The sequence below is a fragment of the Anguilla anguilla genome, chromosome 13, assembly GCF_013347855.1.
Source record: "Anguilla anguilla isolate fAngAng1 chromosome 13, fAngAng1.pri, whole genome shotgun sequence".
In the NCBI taxonomy this organism is placed as follows: Eukaryota; Metazoa; Chordata; class Actinopteri; order Anguilliformes; family Anguillidae; genus Anguilla; species Anguilla anguilla.
In genome coordinates, this window is record NC_049213.1 from 3627141 (window position 1) to 3644324 (window position 17184).

At 42.7% G+C, this 17184-nt stretch overlaps 1 protein-coding gene across 1 annotated transcript; it reads left to right on the forward strand.

Annotated features, from left to right (window-relative positions):
* Positions 1-9726: 9726 nt before the first annotated feature.
* On the forward strand, positions 9727-16263 carry LOC118210638 (inhibin beta B chain). The gene is made up of 2 exons (XM_035386973.1): positions 9727-10392; positions 12273-16263. Exons 1-2 carry the CDS (start codon positions 9960-9962, stop codon positions 13049-13051), a joined length of 1212 nt encoding a protein of 403 aa, XP_035242864.1. The 5' UTR covers positions 9727-9959; the 3' UTR covers positions 13052-16263.
* Positions 16264-17184: the final 921 nt, after the last annotated feature.

Consider the following 17184-nt stretch of genomic DNA (forward strand, 5'->3'; position numbering starts at 1 on the left):
CCTCCCCCCTCCCCCAATCAACGCTGACAATGCTTGCCTGGGTACCAGCCCTTTTATGTAGTTACAAGAGTGGTTTCTTCAGTTTTCTTCTGGAGTTCATTCATCATATAAAAAGCTACATCACTGTTCATTTCTTTGATCAGCACATAATGCCTTATGAAACTGCACCTTCGAACCAGTTAGGCATGGTTCATGTTAATTTACGTAGAAAATATGGAGTCATAATTAATAATGATTTGAATTTCCTTTTGATATTCACAACGCCAATTCATTGATTTTCAAGGCCAACTATTGGAGAAATGGAATCTAGCTCTATTTGCCACACGGCACTGTGGGAAATGCAGTTATTTTTTGTGTAAATATTGACCGGCACCACTGCATTGCATTGACACTTCTGGCAGGAAAATTAATAACACTAATTATTTTATGAAGCGTAATTCTTCTCTCCTTCAACAAAGTTAAAAGAATAGAACTGTAATTTAACATGCACTCAAATGCTCCAAGTGAGTGATTGGTCTGGGTTCAAACATAGTTTGTCCTTAAGTTTGAATTACAATGAAGCTCAAATCTACATGTCTTTCTCCCCCCAGTCACAGTTTAACTAACACACCAAAACAAGTTGGCAAAGAAAGTGTTTAAATGTTCGCATTTACTAGCAAGTCAAAGTTAAGACTGAATATATGCCAGTAAGCTCATAGCAGTCAAATAACTGAACCACTTCATTACATTACATTACAGGCATTTAGCAGACGCTCTTATCCAGAGCGACTTACACAACTTTTACATACCATTTTTACATTGTATCCATTTATACAGCTGGATATATACTGAAGCAATTTCAGTTAAGTACCTTGCTCAAGGGTACTACTCGGGAATCGAACCTACGACCTTTCGGTTACAAGCCCAGTTCCTTACCCACTGTGCTACACTCTGTCCTTCAAAAGGACACAAAATACAAAACTCTGTGACTTTAAATTAAAAAAAGTCGGAGGACTCTTTAATTACCTAAAGATATCAAGGATCATGAAGTAGAACAGCTAGGGAACACAGGTGTCTGTAGCAGACACTTGGGGAGTATTCTGTCCATGAAGGGCTGGTGTGAATGGGACCGGTCTGCAAAGCCAGCATTTGGGTCAGCTGGTGTGAATGGGACCGGTCCGCAAAGCCAGCGTTTGGGTCAGCTGGTGTGACGCTGGCTAACGAGCGGTAGGCTGCATGAAGCGTGTCTGGAAAACTACATGCAATATTACTTGCCTGTGATGTGCTTTGAGGGACAACTTTTTTTTATTTTCTTTTTTTAATTAAAATGGAAGTTGTCGCCAGTTACCATAATCACAACCGATGGGACACCAAAGACGCCGCTTTGGAACAGCCATCCAAGAAGCCCCTCCCCGCACCCACCCCGAAACGAGGAGAGCTGGAACAGCCTGAGCCCAGAAACACAATGGCTTTCTTAACACAGAGTGACTGGCAGTTCCACACCTGGGACATCCTCCTGCTCTTCTGCCGACTCTGACAGAGACGACCGTATCATTAAAAGTGCTGCTTTCAGAGTGTCGAGTGCTCCAGCTCGCCTTATTTCAGCTCAGTCCCAGTGAAGTTACGTGGGTGAGGACCCATCTGTACGCATCCTGGGCTGTCCTGGCCGTGAAGCACTCACTCTGTCCTCTTTTAATAACCGAGTTGAAGCACGTTCACCATCACGTCTAACCATAGTGTAATCACTGCATCCCTTCTGATTGGCCAGTCTTCACCATAGTGTGATCACTGCGTCCCTTCTGATTGGCCAGTCTTCACCATAGTGTGATCACTGCGTCCCTTCTGATTGGCCAGTCTCACCATAGTGTGATCACTGCGTCCCTTCTGATTGGCCAGTCTCACCACAGTGTAATCACTGCATCCCTTGCTATTGGCCAGTCTCACCACAGTGTAATCACTGCATCCCTTGCTATTGGCCAGTCTCACCACAGTGTAATCACTGCATCCCTTCTGATTGGCCAGTCTCACCACAGTGTAATCACTGCGTGCCTTCTGATTGCCCACTGCACAGATTCACTGCAAGCTGGCCTCCAGTGACTGTCCGTTCAGGAGAAACAGGGCTGGGAGGTAGTGCAGACAGCAGTCTTTAGCCACATTTCCAGGTGAATCAGCCAGGTGGAGTCAAAAGCTTGAGTTACAGCCTAATGCCACAGGCCAAAGACTCAGGCGGCTGGTCCGTTCGCATGTCTGCAGACAGTCCAGTGAGGTGCCAATGTTAGCATCTTACTCCGTAAAGTGCCACAATACTGCAGCATTTATGCTTAAAAAAATGTATTGAGCAAAAACGTCAAAAATTATTCCTATTGCACCTGTGTGACAAGCTGAGTTTTATCATTATTAAAGTCAGATCTGCAGAACTTGACAGTCAACACGATTTCCTTCTAGGACAGTTGCCAGCAGTACGGGAGATGCATTTCAAGCTGTCAATATCACGCCGTAGTGTGCGCCATGAATAGCCTCTCTTTAATGCCTGCCTTACACTGCAAGAGATGGCAAAAGGAGAAACTGCATGAACTCTGTCAGCCGGCTAGATTAGAGAAAACCAAGTGTTCAGCCGGTCGAATTGATATTTTCCTGTTTTTATCATATTAAATTGAAAGTATAGCCCTCTCTTTAAAAAGAAACAAAAAAGTAGTTTCAGCAGAGCTGCTTTTTGAAATCAAGTTTGTTATTTTTGATCATAACAATGACTGTTAAATGTGCCACAGGTCAAAAGTCTTTTGTCATTATTAGCCTAAACAGGTTGTGATTTATTGGTGCATTGAAGGACAGATATAATTGCAAGAAAACCCTGATACCTCTCGTAACCATCCGGGCCGACCAATGGTGTAACTTCATAACTCGGCCAACCAATGGTGTAACTTCATCACTCAGTCACTCAGTCACAGACATTCGCGTTTGTAGGGCTGGCCCCGCTGTTGCGGTCCAGCCAAAAACCTGGCAGTATTGAACAAGTGCAGAGGAGTAGGATGTGCACTTACAGAGAGAGGCCAGCAGAGTTTGTAGATGTTTGAATTATACTGAAGAGGGCCACATGTTTAGCCTAGTTTCTACATGCTTGGATACTGCTGGCCCAGAAGTCACTACAGGCAATGATAGAATATGGACAGAACTTTAAATGTTTTAATAGAAGAATTTTCAAGTAGCTGTGATTTGTAGATAAACGGTTTGCACTTCCCTGGTGGATTTTTTGTTTTATAATAAAGCACACCAATGTAAGGTTTTTTTTTTTCTTTCTTATGGAAGTAATCCTTAAGGTTTGGCTGCAGTTGTATTCCTCTACGCTGCAATGTGGTTGACCTGACTAGCACCAGTGCCACTGGCGGGCAAAGCACTCTCACTGAACAGATGGCCGCTAGCTTCTCTACCTTCATAATAACCCACCAGGGAAGCCCCGCCCCTGATCAAAAGGACACGCCTTCATCTCGGACGGCCCAATGAGGGCTAAGGGGATCATAAGAGCCACAATGGTGGGCTTGAGGAGAAGGTGAACCCGAAGCACCGGCGATGTCTGCGAGCGGCCGTGGAACAGCAGGAGACACTGGCATGCGCCCGTCTGTGTGGCACGAGCCCAACCGTGGGACTGCAGCTACGGAGCGCACCCTACCCCCGCAGACGGGCAAGACACTCCTGCCCAAAACGACCGCTGGCTCAAGCACTCTCCAACCGGGGGGTCATGACAAAGCCTCAACCTGGGAGCAGGGCGCTTTCGGCTGAGGAGCCCCTGTATTCGCAGAGTGGGTACAGAGCGTCAGTCTGTCTTCCGCCTGGTGAAGAAACTGTCCAACAACACGTCGGCCTACAGGCGGTGGTTACTTTGGTCACGTGACCTCAACAGGCAGAGTCCAAGCACTTACAGTATGTTCCTCAGATGCAATACAACAACATATTAACACCTGTCTTACGACTATTTCCCACAAGTGAGCGTTACCATGCTGCATGAATTGAAATTGGGTTTTTTTTCCTCCGTTCTAATTCAGAGGCATAGGTGAACCACTGTTTATAGGAGGGCAGAAATTCAACAAGAATTTTTTTTTTTTTTTTTTTTTAATTCAAAAGGACGTTACACTGACTATAAGCCTGTCCAATGCTACCCATTGCTGCATTCAAAAGTGTACAGCTAGGGCCATTTTGTTGTACAAAAGACGTTCTTGTGTCAGCAACAGTAAATACATTTTTTTTTTAATCAACAGACCAAAGGTTTTTTTTAATATATAACTGCTTTTACCACCACACCATACTCCTGAGCTGAGAATGAATTAAAATATCCTGGTTGATCTATCACTCAAGCGTACAATGAAAATGCAACCTCTGTTTTCTGAGAATCGCACAAAAAAAAAAATACATTAGAGCTGGCGGAGGCATAAACGCTCTATGTCCCCGAGTCGCTCAGGGCAGTGGTTCTCAAATTGCTGATTTTTGTTACAGCCAATCACTTGCTCAGTTAAGGTTATTGAAGATGTTTAAGTAGCGAATTTCATACTTTCCCCCTTTACTTCTTAACAGCACGCAGGTTTCGTCATAATCTGCTTTGTCTATGAATTCTTCCACCAAATGGTTAATGTTAGTGACCAGGTGTGGAAACACTCACCAGTTAGGGGCCTGATCATTTATCTCTGTCTATAATTCACTATTTTATATTAGTTGTTGTTAGTAATACAGCAAAATGTGAGACTTTTATTCTTCTTGGCATTTTTTGAAATAATGTGCTTTAAATAATCCCTCTAGACACAAATAGCAACTAATAGCTGTGGTTAGAACTAAAACGAGCATACACCGGGGGCTCAGGGTGGAGTTTAAAAACCACTGGTTTAGGGCCACAACCATCCCGTGGCCCCACGGTAAGACACACAGATAACCGTGCAATTTAGTGAGTGATGCCGCAGCACTTTAGCACCGCAACATTATTCTCGTTTGGGGCCACCAAACCCTAAGCCCAGCTCTGCATTACAAAACGCTGTTCGGTGAGCCACTGCCGTTACTGAAGCTGCAGCGAGCCGCTACAGCTTGAAGCTGAGCCGACGCAGACGCTGCCACTTGGCTCATACTGGTGAATGGAAAGGACCTTTTGGACGAACCCCGAGGTCGGGCCCGGTGCCACAGCAGCCAGGCGAGTGTTAGACTCGCTTTCACGAACTGCCCATAAACATAAAAGCCCTACCAACTAAATTAGACCTGCGTTACGGTGGGAGGTCCAATTTATTAATATAACTCCAGAATCTGTAATCCTCCGCAATGTAATGAAACACTGAATATCACGCTAAAACCGCTAAACACGGATGAGAAACAGTGGTGGCAGCTATATTATGTTCCGTTTGTGGCATCTTGCTCGTGTTGAGAGAGAAACGCTCAAGTGGAAAAACCTCAAAGGTCGCCCACATATCTCTGAAGGAAATATGTAGCTAATTAGCTATACAAAGCTAGTTCTCCAGCCGAAGTGGTCACACAAACGAGAGAGCAAACGGCATTCGTGCCACGTTAGAAGACAAAGTTCTGTTGAGGGGTTTTTAAATAAGGTGTAACCTTTTTGCGTTCATACGTTACAAAAATAAAATGTAGACTATAGTATAGATCAGTGGTGTCATTTTCAGCAGACCAGTAATGATACCAAACCAATGTTTTCAGCGTGAGACGTTGTTAGTTTGATGTAGCTAGACTAACAAACACAGAATAAACGAAAATTGAGATGGCTTGGATGCTATTTTATCATGTACACCAAATAGACGGTTAACTGGTTAACAAGTTGGAGCTGTTCAAAATATTGAGCTCAAGCGAAATCACGCTGAACGTAAAGCAAAGTTGGCTTATAACGTTCGCCAACTACTACTCGATAGCCAGTCTAAGTACATTCATTTGTTAGGCAGCACAGGCTATCGCCAGTGTTCAAAATTCATTTCGACAAATATGTCAAACTAGTTTTGTAGCCAGTAAATGGCATTAACGCCATGCATCGGTGCCCACTTTAACGTACACATTCAGTGAGCTATAAGAACCCGTCAAGAGCTGGGTAACGCAGCTTATTGTACATTATTTCCAAATAATTCAAATATAAATCCCAACTCACCGTTCTTCAGTACGTTTTCATTCAGTTGACAGCAGAAGAGACGAATTTCCGAGCTGGTTTCCCTTCCTTCGACTTGGCGATAGCAAACTAGAGAGCTGATCAGCTGGCGATCTAACGAAGGTGCACAACGTTTATTTCGCCACAATATAGCAACTAAACAAGCAGAAAACAATGCGATATAACGCTAGCCTCCTACCCGACACGCCAGCTAGCCGAATTAGATGCAAAAAAACGCACTTTCCGGCTGACATGCAAGCTAACGCTTGTAAGCGTGTGACCCGGCTTCTATTCGACAAATTTGCTCTTAATAGAGTCAGATACCTATAGCTGGCTCAATTCATTTGGTGATAAAAAGCGCAGCTACCTTATATCGAAAGCTGGCTAAAGCTAGCTGGCTAGCCCGTTGCTATCTGATCGCGACCCCGACTGTCAAAAACAGCACCGCGTGGGAGGGAACCTAACGCTAAATTATTAAACCAAGACCAAATGAGCGAGAAAACTTAGAGCTATCAAATAAAGGACAGAAATGATAGTGACTAAAGAATAAAGACTCTGGGTTTAAAGTAAAAGAAAAAAAGAAACAAAACACCATTCCCCTCGGCTCCGGCTTCTATGTGTGTAGCGTCACTCCTTCACGCACGAGGGTACAACGTCATCATTTCCTGCTGCCTTCGTTTTCTTGCACTATTTGTAATTACGTCATACATATATTTGTATACAATACCTGTTACCGAGAAATTAACATATTTCAAAATTTCCACTGGTATGCGTTATTTCCTTGTTGAGTTTTGTACAATTAATCACCGGTTAATTGTTTATGCTAAACTACCAAAGGTTTGTATGTGCATGTTGAGATTCGTGGTTCCAAAAAGTCAAGTCTCCGTGAGCAACATTGTCATCTAGAGAACGATTATGTGTATATTTTCATATTTGGCAGCTACTTTTTTCCATTGTTGATAGACGGTAGGTGAATTCCTATTTCATATTTCACGTATTGAAAGTTACATTTCGAAAGTTAGATGTGGAAAAAAAAGTCATTTAATATTTAAAGAGGACGAACAGTATACTGAACACTCACAAGGTGGTACGAGAGTAACAAATCAGCTGTCCATAAAATGGGAATAAAATGCAACTCTTACAACTGACCACTGGGTGGCGAAATTGTACTACTCAGAAAAAACAGGGCTCAATTTATCTCTAATTCCATTTTCTTATTGTAGGCTACTGTAAATCAGACATGCTATGAAACATCCTTTTTCTGACCGAACAAAACTTTTTCTGATCGGACAATGCAGACATAAATATAAAGTGGAGAAGTATTTTAAAAAGTGGTTAAAAAGACGTTTTTTATTTTTATGTCGTAGTGTAAGATCATGATAACAGAAGAGTAACTGGTCACGGCGCATACAGCTGAAACTATGCTTCAGGTCGCCCCTTCTGGGAGTAGCCGCTTAACAGGGATTCGATAACAATGAAACATTAAGTAATTCAAACAAATTGTGGTTTTGCAACCGAGGGTATTTACACAAGGGGCAATGACACAAGACTCGGTACTGGGATATCTACACATAAAGCTGAAACACGTTTTATTTTATTTAATCAGTAAACAGTGGTAAATGGAACATTTGGAACATTGTTTTTTTTTTTTTTTTTTTGGTTGAGAAACAGCTAGTCTAATTTTGTACCAGGTAAGGGCAGTTGCCAGGGGCATCTGGGAAGTTTGGTAAAATGGATAGCGCAGTGACAACACAATTTCTGCTTCTTGTGTGTGGTAAGCTTTTGTCAGAAAAGGTCATTTCTGTCGATGCACAGACCAAACAAATTAAGCAAACATAACCTAGAGGGTTTGGCTTTCTAACAAGAAAACGCCTGCCATCTTCCAACATCTAAGTTTTAGGCCGTGACTCTGACATGATGATACAATAGTTAAGTGTTCTAATGTCATCCACAAACAAAGTGATAAAATAACTCAGGAAACTAGCAAGTGCAAGATGCCATAGAGTAGTAAGCAATTTAGCCTGTCTCAGTAAACAAAACCCATACCTATATGCATGTCAATACAATGCAAATTTCTATATTTTATCACAAATGTGCGATTGGGAGCATAAAATTTGTCAGTGGAACAATGGAAAATGGCAAGGGGCTGTAAATACACAAATTATGCCATGTTTATATTTCTAGTGTTCAGTTTATAGTCCTTGACAGTTGGTTATCACAGGTAAATTGCTTGGATATATAAATTTATTCTGAGTGGCTATAAAAAGCTTACCTTCAAGCATCATATAAAGTGTTGTCACAGATATGTTCTTCAATGGGAAAATTAACTACCTTTACACCTGAATAGAAAAATGTAAATAGTATCAACATATTTAGAAGAAAGTTTGCCTGCATATATAGTCTGAGAACCACTTTCTGAACTTTCGTAGCTGTATTTCTAAAACAAAAGCAACAGGTAACAGTTTTCTGTGCACTGTTACCTGTTGCTGTGTCCTTAAACTACGAATATTATTCTGTTTATCACCACCAAGAGCCGCTGTTAAAATTGTAATACGTGTGATGGTGGACATTTTTACACAATGTAAGCCACTAAATAATAAAGTTTGTTTACAAGTAGTGAGTAGTGTCTCTTCACTAGAGAAAAGGGTGATACCAGAATTACATGACCAAATCCTCACTGTAAAATAAATTCCACTAGAGTATCATTTTCATTATCCTTTATCATACTGTATCTGATTTTCAGTTTGCCAGCACCTTTTATAAACGCGACTAATACATTCTAAAATTAGTTTTTTTAATGTAAATGAAAGAAAAAAGAAAAGTCATCATGTTTGATGTGGGAGTTTTTATTAATTTACAAAGATTCTGTTTTTATCCACAGCCTACATTTTAGCCCGCATCCCTTTTTTTAAGTCAGATTAACCAGGTCAGTTTGCTTTACACAGTGAAGCAACAGATATCTTGTACGAATGCACATGGCACGAGGAACGGCACACCGAACCTCTGCGTGTCTGCATCAGTGAGTCAGGCCTCCACGTAGGGTGCGCTTTAATTAAAACTTTTTCGCCAGGCTTTTAGAAAAAATAATTAGGCGAATGTTCTAATTTCAGTCCTGTCTATTTCTGTTGTCAAAGCACCAGTACACGATAAAAGCCGTGTGTCCCATTCTCCCTTTCTTCAGGAAAACGTCACTTTCCGATGATTAAATAATTGCATCATGTTTACAATACACGCGTTGCCTTTCGTTGGCAAAAAGAAAAAAACTGTGTATAGAAAGTATGGAGAAAGGTTAGTGGATCAAAGAGGAAAGATTTCGTACTTTGGATTTCAATGCTAACCGGCTTGTTGCCATATTGAACTCCCTGCAACAGTTCCAAGAGGCAAAGCACGAGTCTTCTGCGTGCTTAAATAAAGGTTTTGATTACAAGGGCGATGTTTACGAGGAGTGTCACTGGAGCCCATCATCGACTTATGTGTTACAGCATGGCATACATGCTGACATGTAACTGACCGGTTTATAGGTTATGTTACCTCACCTGGCCTGTGATCCCTGCCCCCCCACCCCCCCACCCCCCCACACCCACACACACACTTCTCTCTGTGATATTTGCGAGTCGTTCATTGGTGCATCCCGCTAATGTGTCGCAACTTTTGGTGGATTACCCTAGATCTTTCCGTCTACAGGTGTAGGGAGTGTAGTGCCCGTCCTCCGTCACCCCAGTCTCTGCGGCGTCTGGCAAGTAACAGCATCATCAGGAACCACAAAGAGTTAGGCAGGTCTGCGTCGTTTACAGTAAAGCTTCCGTACTTTGCACTATCTGTTTTATCAGCTGGGGGAGAAAAGTAACACGAAAAGCGAATGATTGCAAGACTGCTGTTGATTATTTCGTTCCAGTCAGTCGCTAAGATGAGCTCGTATACGCATTGCAAGCTGCACTCGATGTTGCTGTCAACTTTGCTGGTGCTTGCCGTCTTAGTGGTAGAGATATTGGCCGCTGTGGCCAACGGTGTGGACGCAGCTACCTGCGGGTCTTGTGAAATGCAGACGATAGACAAGGGCTCGGAAGAGAAACTGTTGATCGAAATAGCCAAGCAGCAGATCCTAAGCAAGCTGCACCTGAAAGAACGACCGAACATCACACAAGCCGTGCCAAGGGCTGCTCTGCTCACCGCTCTCCGGAAGCTTCACGCGGGACGCGTCCGACAGGATGGCACATTCGAACTGGAGAACAACCGGCAGAGCGCACGTGCAAAAGATCAAGGCTACGAAGTCGTGAGTTTCGCTGATACAGGTAAGTTCTGCGAAGTGAGATTTTTGACCGGTCTGCTTGCTCGAGTTACTTTTCTTTCTTTGTGTAATTCTGCATTCATGTTCTTGTTACAATATTGATGGGCCTATATAAAGGATGATAGCAGAGTATGTGCGGCAGCCCGAAAAAGTAGGCTAACTAACTACTCACGTGCCCACCAAATCCATTACTTATAATTGGAACACCGCCAGATAAGTTAGATTGCCTTTTAACTGTTTCTCAAGTTAAAATAAACAGTCCAGGACGCAATTTCGCCATTACATTTTGAGTTGCGGCTTACAAAAACGAGATACCAAATTTCAATGAATAGAAAAATGGCACAAAATGCGCGTAATGCGCATACGACGAGGTGTTTGTAATCGTTAGTATAATTAGTGTGAAAATACAAAAGTATTGTCGTTTTGATTGTACAATGTTTCAAAGTAGTTTTTACTCATTTCTATGTTATCTCTCTGTGCGGAGAAAACATATCTGGATGGATATGGACATTCCTTCCCAACTACAGATAGAAAAGAGTACACATTACCGCGTAATGCAAAGGTAAAATGTAGGCTATAACAAGCCTTTCGTATATGTGATTATTATTATTTATTTATTTTGCATAATAAATAGGATAACTTCTTCGGAACTCGACGTCATTTAGTTCTAAACTTAATCTGACGCAGTGCATATCTGGATTTACGCTGTAGCTAATGTTACCAATCTTGTTCTCAACATTTCTACAATGTACCACAGTAGCGCTGGTCTTAAATTTAGCGTTAATTCATACTGATGTCCGGAACTGACCAACTAAAGACTGACATCTTTCCTCCACCCTTCTTTCAGCCACTCTAATGCGTGTATTGGCCAAATCCCAGAGTGTGATCTATGCAAAAATATCCAATCAAGTAACACATGTTGTGTTGGTTGTAACCACAAACGTAAAAGGCACGAGTAGTAGGCTACCGAATAAACATCTCTTAAAACACAGGAACCATTTGACCTGGAAATGAGTTGGTGCTTATAAACAGGTGGGCCACGTAATCGAAGAATCAGACGTGGAGGCGCGTGCACAAGTGACCTTGGCATTGATTTGTCACAATCTAGTCAGCAAAGGTAGCCAACTATTTTGATGTCTATGGTTCTGATTGTTCAGTTCTTCACCTTTCCTCTATAAAAAAAAAAAAAACGAAACATTCATGGCACACCCAATGTGTTTTTCCTGAAATAAATTACAGAGAGGGTAAATCAAGGCTAGTCGATCCGTTTTTGATTACAACTTGTCCTCAAAATGTTAATGGGATCTAAATTTATATAATGTCTAAGAATAAAGGCGGTTGTGCTCATACGTGTTACTCAGTCGAGAAATAAGTGCCCATGATTTGAAAAGAATGTAAGTATACCTTTAAGACTATCGTTCCATGGCGATATATTTTTAGGGTCTCAGCAATTTAGATTTTGCTGAAGTCTAGACTGATGTACCGAAACTGACCTGTATCTGATGTACTTTGTTTCTGTAAATAATACAGAAAATGACACACCCTTTAAAGTTGCCGTTAGACAAAAAATCAGAACGCACTTATTTAGCTAAGTTCGGCAATGATTGCGCACTGACAAAACAGTTCAGTGAATATTGAATAACTGCAATGTCTAATATTTGAAGACCCATATGTTGTGATATCTGTATAGGGCCGTGTTGATTAATATAACTGTTACATAACTGTCGCAAGATACTTTTGTGAAACTACATATAGGGTCATTTTTAAATAAACATCAAAGTAATGCGTTTTATTATTGATCGTTTCACCCTGACTTTGAACCGTAAAAATAGAATCAATTGACTGTACTCTAGCGTTTACAATGGCGTCTTTTCCCCCGCTCAGACGACCCAGACTCCAACAGCGTGCGCCGCAGCCTCACGTTCCAGTTCGTGCAGGAGCGCGAGCAGAACATGCAGGTGCTGCAGTCAGCTCTGTGGCTGTACGTGCACGCACCCGAGGCCCCCTCCAGGGACTCCCGCGCCACCGCGCAGATCTACCTGTCGGGCCAGGGGAGCGGAAACCGCACGCTGCTCCTGCAGAAGACCCTGGAGGTGCAGCGCGGCGGCTGGCACACCTTCCCCATCACCCACGCCCTGCAGGCCTTCCTGGACGGCGGGCAGCGGCGGCTGAGGCTGGAGGCGCTGTGCGACGGGCCAGAGGGGCGGGACCTGTGCGCGCAGGAGGGCGGGGCGTCCGAGTCCGCCCACCGGCCCTTCCTGGTGGCCCAGGTGCGCCCCCGGGAGGAGGACGAGTCGGGCCACGCCCGGGGGAAGCGCTCGCTGCGGTGCGGAGAGGACGTCAGCATCTGCTGCAAGAAGGACTTCTACATCAAGTTCCGCGACATCGAGTGGCACGAGTGGATCATCGCACCCGAGGGCTACCACATGAACTACTGCATGGGCAAGTGCCCGCCGCACCTGGCCGGCTCGCCGGGCATCGCGTCCTCCTTCCACGCCACCGTCCTGAGCCAGCTGAAGGCCAACGGCATCCACACGGTGGTGTCCTCCTGCTGCGCGCCCATCCAGCGCCGCCCGCTCTCCATGGTCTACTTCAACTCGCAGCACAGCATCGTCAAGACCGACGTGCCCGACATGATCGTGGAGTCCTGCGGCTGCACGTAGAACCCGAGAGAGAGAGAGAGAGAGAGAGAGAGAGAGAGAGAGCAAGACGGACAGGTTCCCAGGGCTTGAGTATCAGACTGGGGCTGTGTTCACACGTAAGCACAAGAGTCTCTATGCAAACCTCCCACATTTACTCTCTCTCTCACACACACACGCACGCACACACACCCACACACACACACACACACACACACACAGGTGAAAAATCCCTTCATACATTTACGTGGACTGTTATGAGGAATTGCCGCAAGGTTTAAACGCCAAGTACGGCAAGTAAGCACTATTAAGGCAGAAAATGCTTTAAAAAATGGAGCCTTCGTCTTGAGCACTTACTCTACATGACTTTACCTTTGTTGATATGTTAGTTACTTTAGACCTGTGAGCTGTGTTTTATTTGTTTGTCTGTTCATTCCCTTGGCTGCGTGTTGTATGAGCTGTTGCTGAAGGAGGCGTTATGGGGACAAACTATGTGGTGCCTCATCTGAGAGGAACTGCAGAGAGAAAGAAGTTTCTAGAAAAGGACTGAATTTGTGGGCCAACCCCAAAAAAAAAAGCATTTTGGCTAGCTGCCGGGGTGGGGTGCATGGATGCTGCTATACCCCCTCCACATACTGCACACAGGTACAGGGGCTTACCCCAGAAAAATGGGAGGGACTTCCTCAGACCCATTGGTCACACTTCACCCTGAAAGTCACAGTATGTGCCATTGAATTCCATATTTATTGATCAAATTTGTTTAACTGTCTTGCATCTTGATTGGTGACCAACCAAGTACACATGCAAATTCCTTTATTTACACACAGATATACTTGTGTGTGCGTTGTCAGTAATACCTATAATACAGGTATAGATAATTATTTATTGTTGAAACAAACACACACAACTGAAATGTGCCTTCCACCCCACTTGGGAAGAGGAAAGGGAGTTATGCCCAATCTGTAGGTTAGAGGATGTGCAATGGAGATGGTGTACATCTCATACGGATGGCTCTCACACGGTTATGCAGCGGATTGCTAAAGTAACATTAGCATTGGCTGCACAGATGCCATTCATTGCATACGGACATTACGCAGCAGATTGCTAAAGTAACATTAGCATTGGCTGCACAGATGCCATTCATTGCATACGGACGTTACGCAGCAGATTGCTAAAGTAACATTAGCATTGGCTGCTTTGACTCCTGGCTGACTAACTGGCCACAAGTCTGTGCTTCTGGGAAGAACAAACAGCAGTCAGTAGGCTGATGACCTTAATAGGTCTTTGGCTTTGGCATTTACATCCCCTACCCAGTCTGGGCGTTCTCACTAGCAGGCGTAATTGTTTTTAAATACATATTCAAATCTCACATAATGACAGAGATCTGAAATGACTCGTGTGCATGGGGAAAGTGCTGGGGTAAACAGGTTTTTAGGCACAGTGCTAGTGCACGCATTCATCAAATTAAAAAAATGGCAAAAACACAATGCTTTCAACATTGTAAAACTTATGCCAGGTTGTGCTTGTTGAGCCAAGTTGTATTCTTATAGGACAAAATAAGGAAGAAGTTATTTTTCTGCAATATAATTATATTTCCAGTATTTCAATAATAGAAGAAAGTAATAAATCCTAAACACACTAATTACTAAATAAAATTTTATATGCAAGCACAATTTATTTGTTCACTTGAGGGTGAATTATAAAAACATTTCTGTTCCAATGATTAGTGCAACGCCGAGAGAAAACTCAATTTGCACAGAGAGCTCAGTTGTATTTTTCCATTGACATGGCTCTCTGTCACGATAGTGAAACCCAGCAACAGCTGAGTTCCATTTCTGCTCCAGGAATCTGTCTTAAGAGGCTTGCAGACACCAGCAGAATGGCAGATTTTCAGAGGTTAAAATGTTTTTTTTTTTTCTTTTTTCTTTTTTTATCAGAATCTACACTGTATTATTTGCTCAGATCTGCAGTTAGGCAATGACTCTCAGCATCATGAACCTGGGGCTGTTTCTCAACAGCGTGTGCAAACATTTGGATTTCCACAGTGTCAGGAAATGTGAAGGTCCTTGCAGCACAACGGTCAATGGGCATTTAGTGGAATGGCACGTTGGTATTTGCTGTTTCCAAGGTCTAAAGTTTGGGGTGATGTCAGCGGGGATTTCATGCCGTTCCTTAATGTACAGAGATGAGCCCAGCCAACAGGCTGTGCAGGTCTGAAGCTCTTTAAGGTGCTTCTCCTGCGGCCTCTCCCAAAGCATCCGGGTCTCTGCAGCACATCCCAGCCGTTAGCCTCTAGAATGCACTTCCTGTACACCGATGACACGCGCGGGCACTTCTGCCTTTTTATTGGACGACTGTTCTCTTAAGCACTTCCTGCCACTTCATGGCTACGTGTGAATGGATTGGGTGCATCTCTGCTGAGTAGCGTGTGTTCCAGTCCGTCAAGGGATCAGATCACCTTCAAGCCTCTTCCTTAAAGTCACAGATAAATAGCCATACAGTTGGGCTGAGTGGTGCCGTTAGTCTTAAATGAACTGCACGATTTGGCTGTTTATGGCACTAAATGTCGAAGCCTTGCTGATCTGAAGGACTTTAGTCATGCCAAGAGTGACCAGTGTGTATGAGGTTTGAAAAAATGTTTAAGTGCAAAAATGATTATTTATAAACTGACAAACCTGACAAACTGAAAGACAATGCATAGATAAATGCATCCCATTTGTAAAAATAATAATAATAACTTTTTCTACCCTATATTTAAAAACTCTGTGTTGCTCTATGTTTCTTGGCTAGCCATGGATTTCTTTGTATGGGCACTTTATATATTTTCTTACATTTTGCAGCACAGCACCCACCTGCTCTGGATTTGGAATTTGTGAGATATTAGCAGAGTTTGAGAAATTGCCGTTTTCAAGAAAAGTACTTGCTGACTTGGGAATGCAAATGTAATAATTGTATGTTTTCTTTGTAAAAGCAATTATTGTTTGTTTTTGTTTTAGTATTGTAAAAGGACATCAGAATACTGTAACTGGTACAGCCAGCCTTTTGACAAAATGTAGGCCTACATTTATGCAAAGATAATTTCTATTTTTTGTGATATATTCTTGTATTTTCATATATTATAAGAAAATTTAGACAGACAATAACATTCTTTTAACTGTAACATCAGGCCTATTGTACTGTATGTGATAATTATATTGCAATGATTTATTTTTCACAAATAAATATTTTTGACTTCAGAAAGTGTTTCGTGCTATGACAAAAAACAAAATAACATTTAAAATGCATAACGTTTTAAAGTAAAATACAAAAATAAACTTTTTTTTTTTTGCATATTTACATTCTGCATTCTTCAATAGAAAAACAGCGCATTTTATAATACATTTTCAATAGGTAGCTCAGATCAGCTAACTCGTTAAATTAGCCCAACTGCAGTACCTATTTTACGTGCCTGGCAAGCCTTCTGAGCCCATTACTTATTAGACGATTCACTTTCTGTGGCCCACAACTTCACTTTCATTTAGCAGAACAACTTACAACGAAAAGCTACACAAGTGGATCCACCAGAAGTGTGCCCATCGGGGCCATACACACGTGAGAACATTCCCAGCACAGCGAGTGAAGATGTAACATCAGTAAAGCGCTAAACTTAAGCTGACCTGTTCCAACCTAGAATTATAATGTATGACGTGAGTAAAGCACCACAGCAACACTACGCATGAACATTCACACGGTGCTGTGTACGTCATCTCTCCATGGACTCCCTGAGCTACACTTCCTTGTCTTAAGACTGGCCGAGCACTAGACTCCCATAGATAGAGTCCTTTGGCAAAGTGCGACTGAATGTTTTCCCACAGAATAGACTCGTTGCATGACATTTCATTTCAATCACTTAGCACACACTCGTGTTCAGACTGAGGTACAGGGGTGGAGAAAATCTGTGTTCCTCTCACAAAGTCAAAAACGTGGTGTTGCTAAGAAGCCAGAAAGCCTCTTCCATATTAAACAGCAGATCAGCATGTTCAGATATGGGATGAAATGTTTGCTAATCAGTGAAAAGCAGTGGGTGCACTAGTTAATGTTGGGCATGTGATTAGTGCAGTGGTTAATATGATATCATAAAAAAAATACTAATTTTGTATGAAAAAAGAGTGTCATGT

What these genes read in the sequence shown, in the direction of transcription:
- LOC118210638 (XM_035386973.1), top strand. Translation starts at nt 9,960, where the DNA reads ATGATTGCAAGACTGCTGTTGATTATTTCGTTCCAGTCAGTCGCTAAG. An exon ending in CGTGAGTTTCGCTGATACAG is followed by an intron (nt 10,393 to 12,272) that starts GTAAGTTCTGCG and finishes TCCCCCGCTCAG; the next exon opens with ACGACCCAGACTCCAACAGC.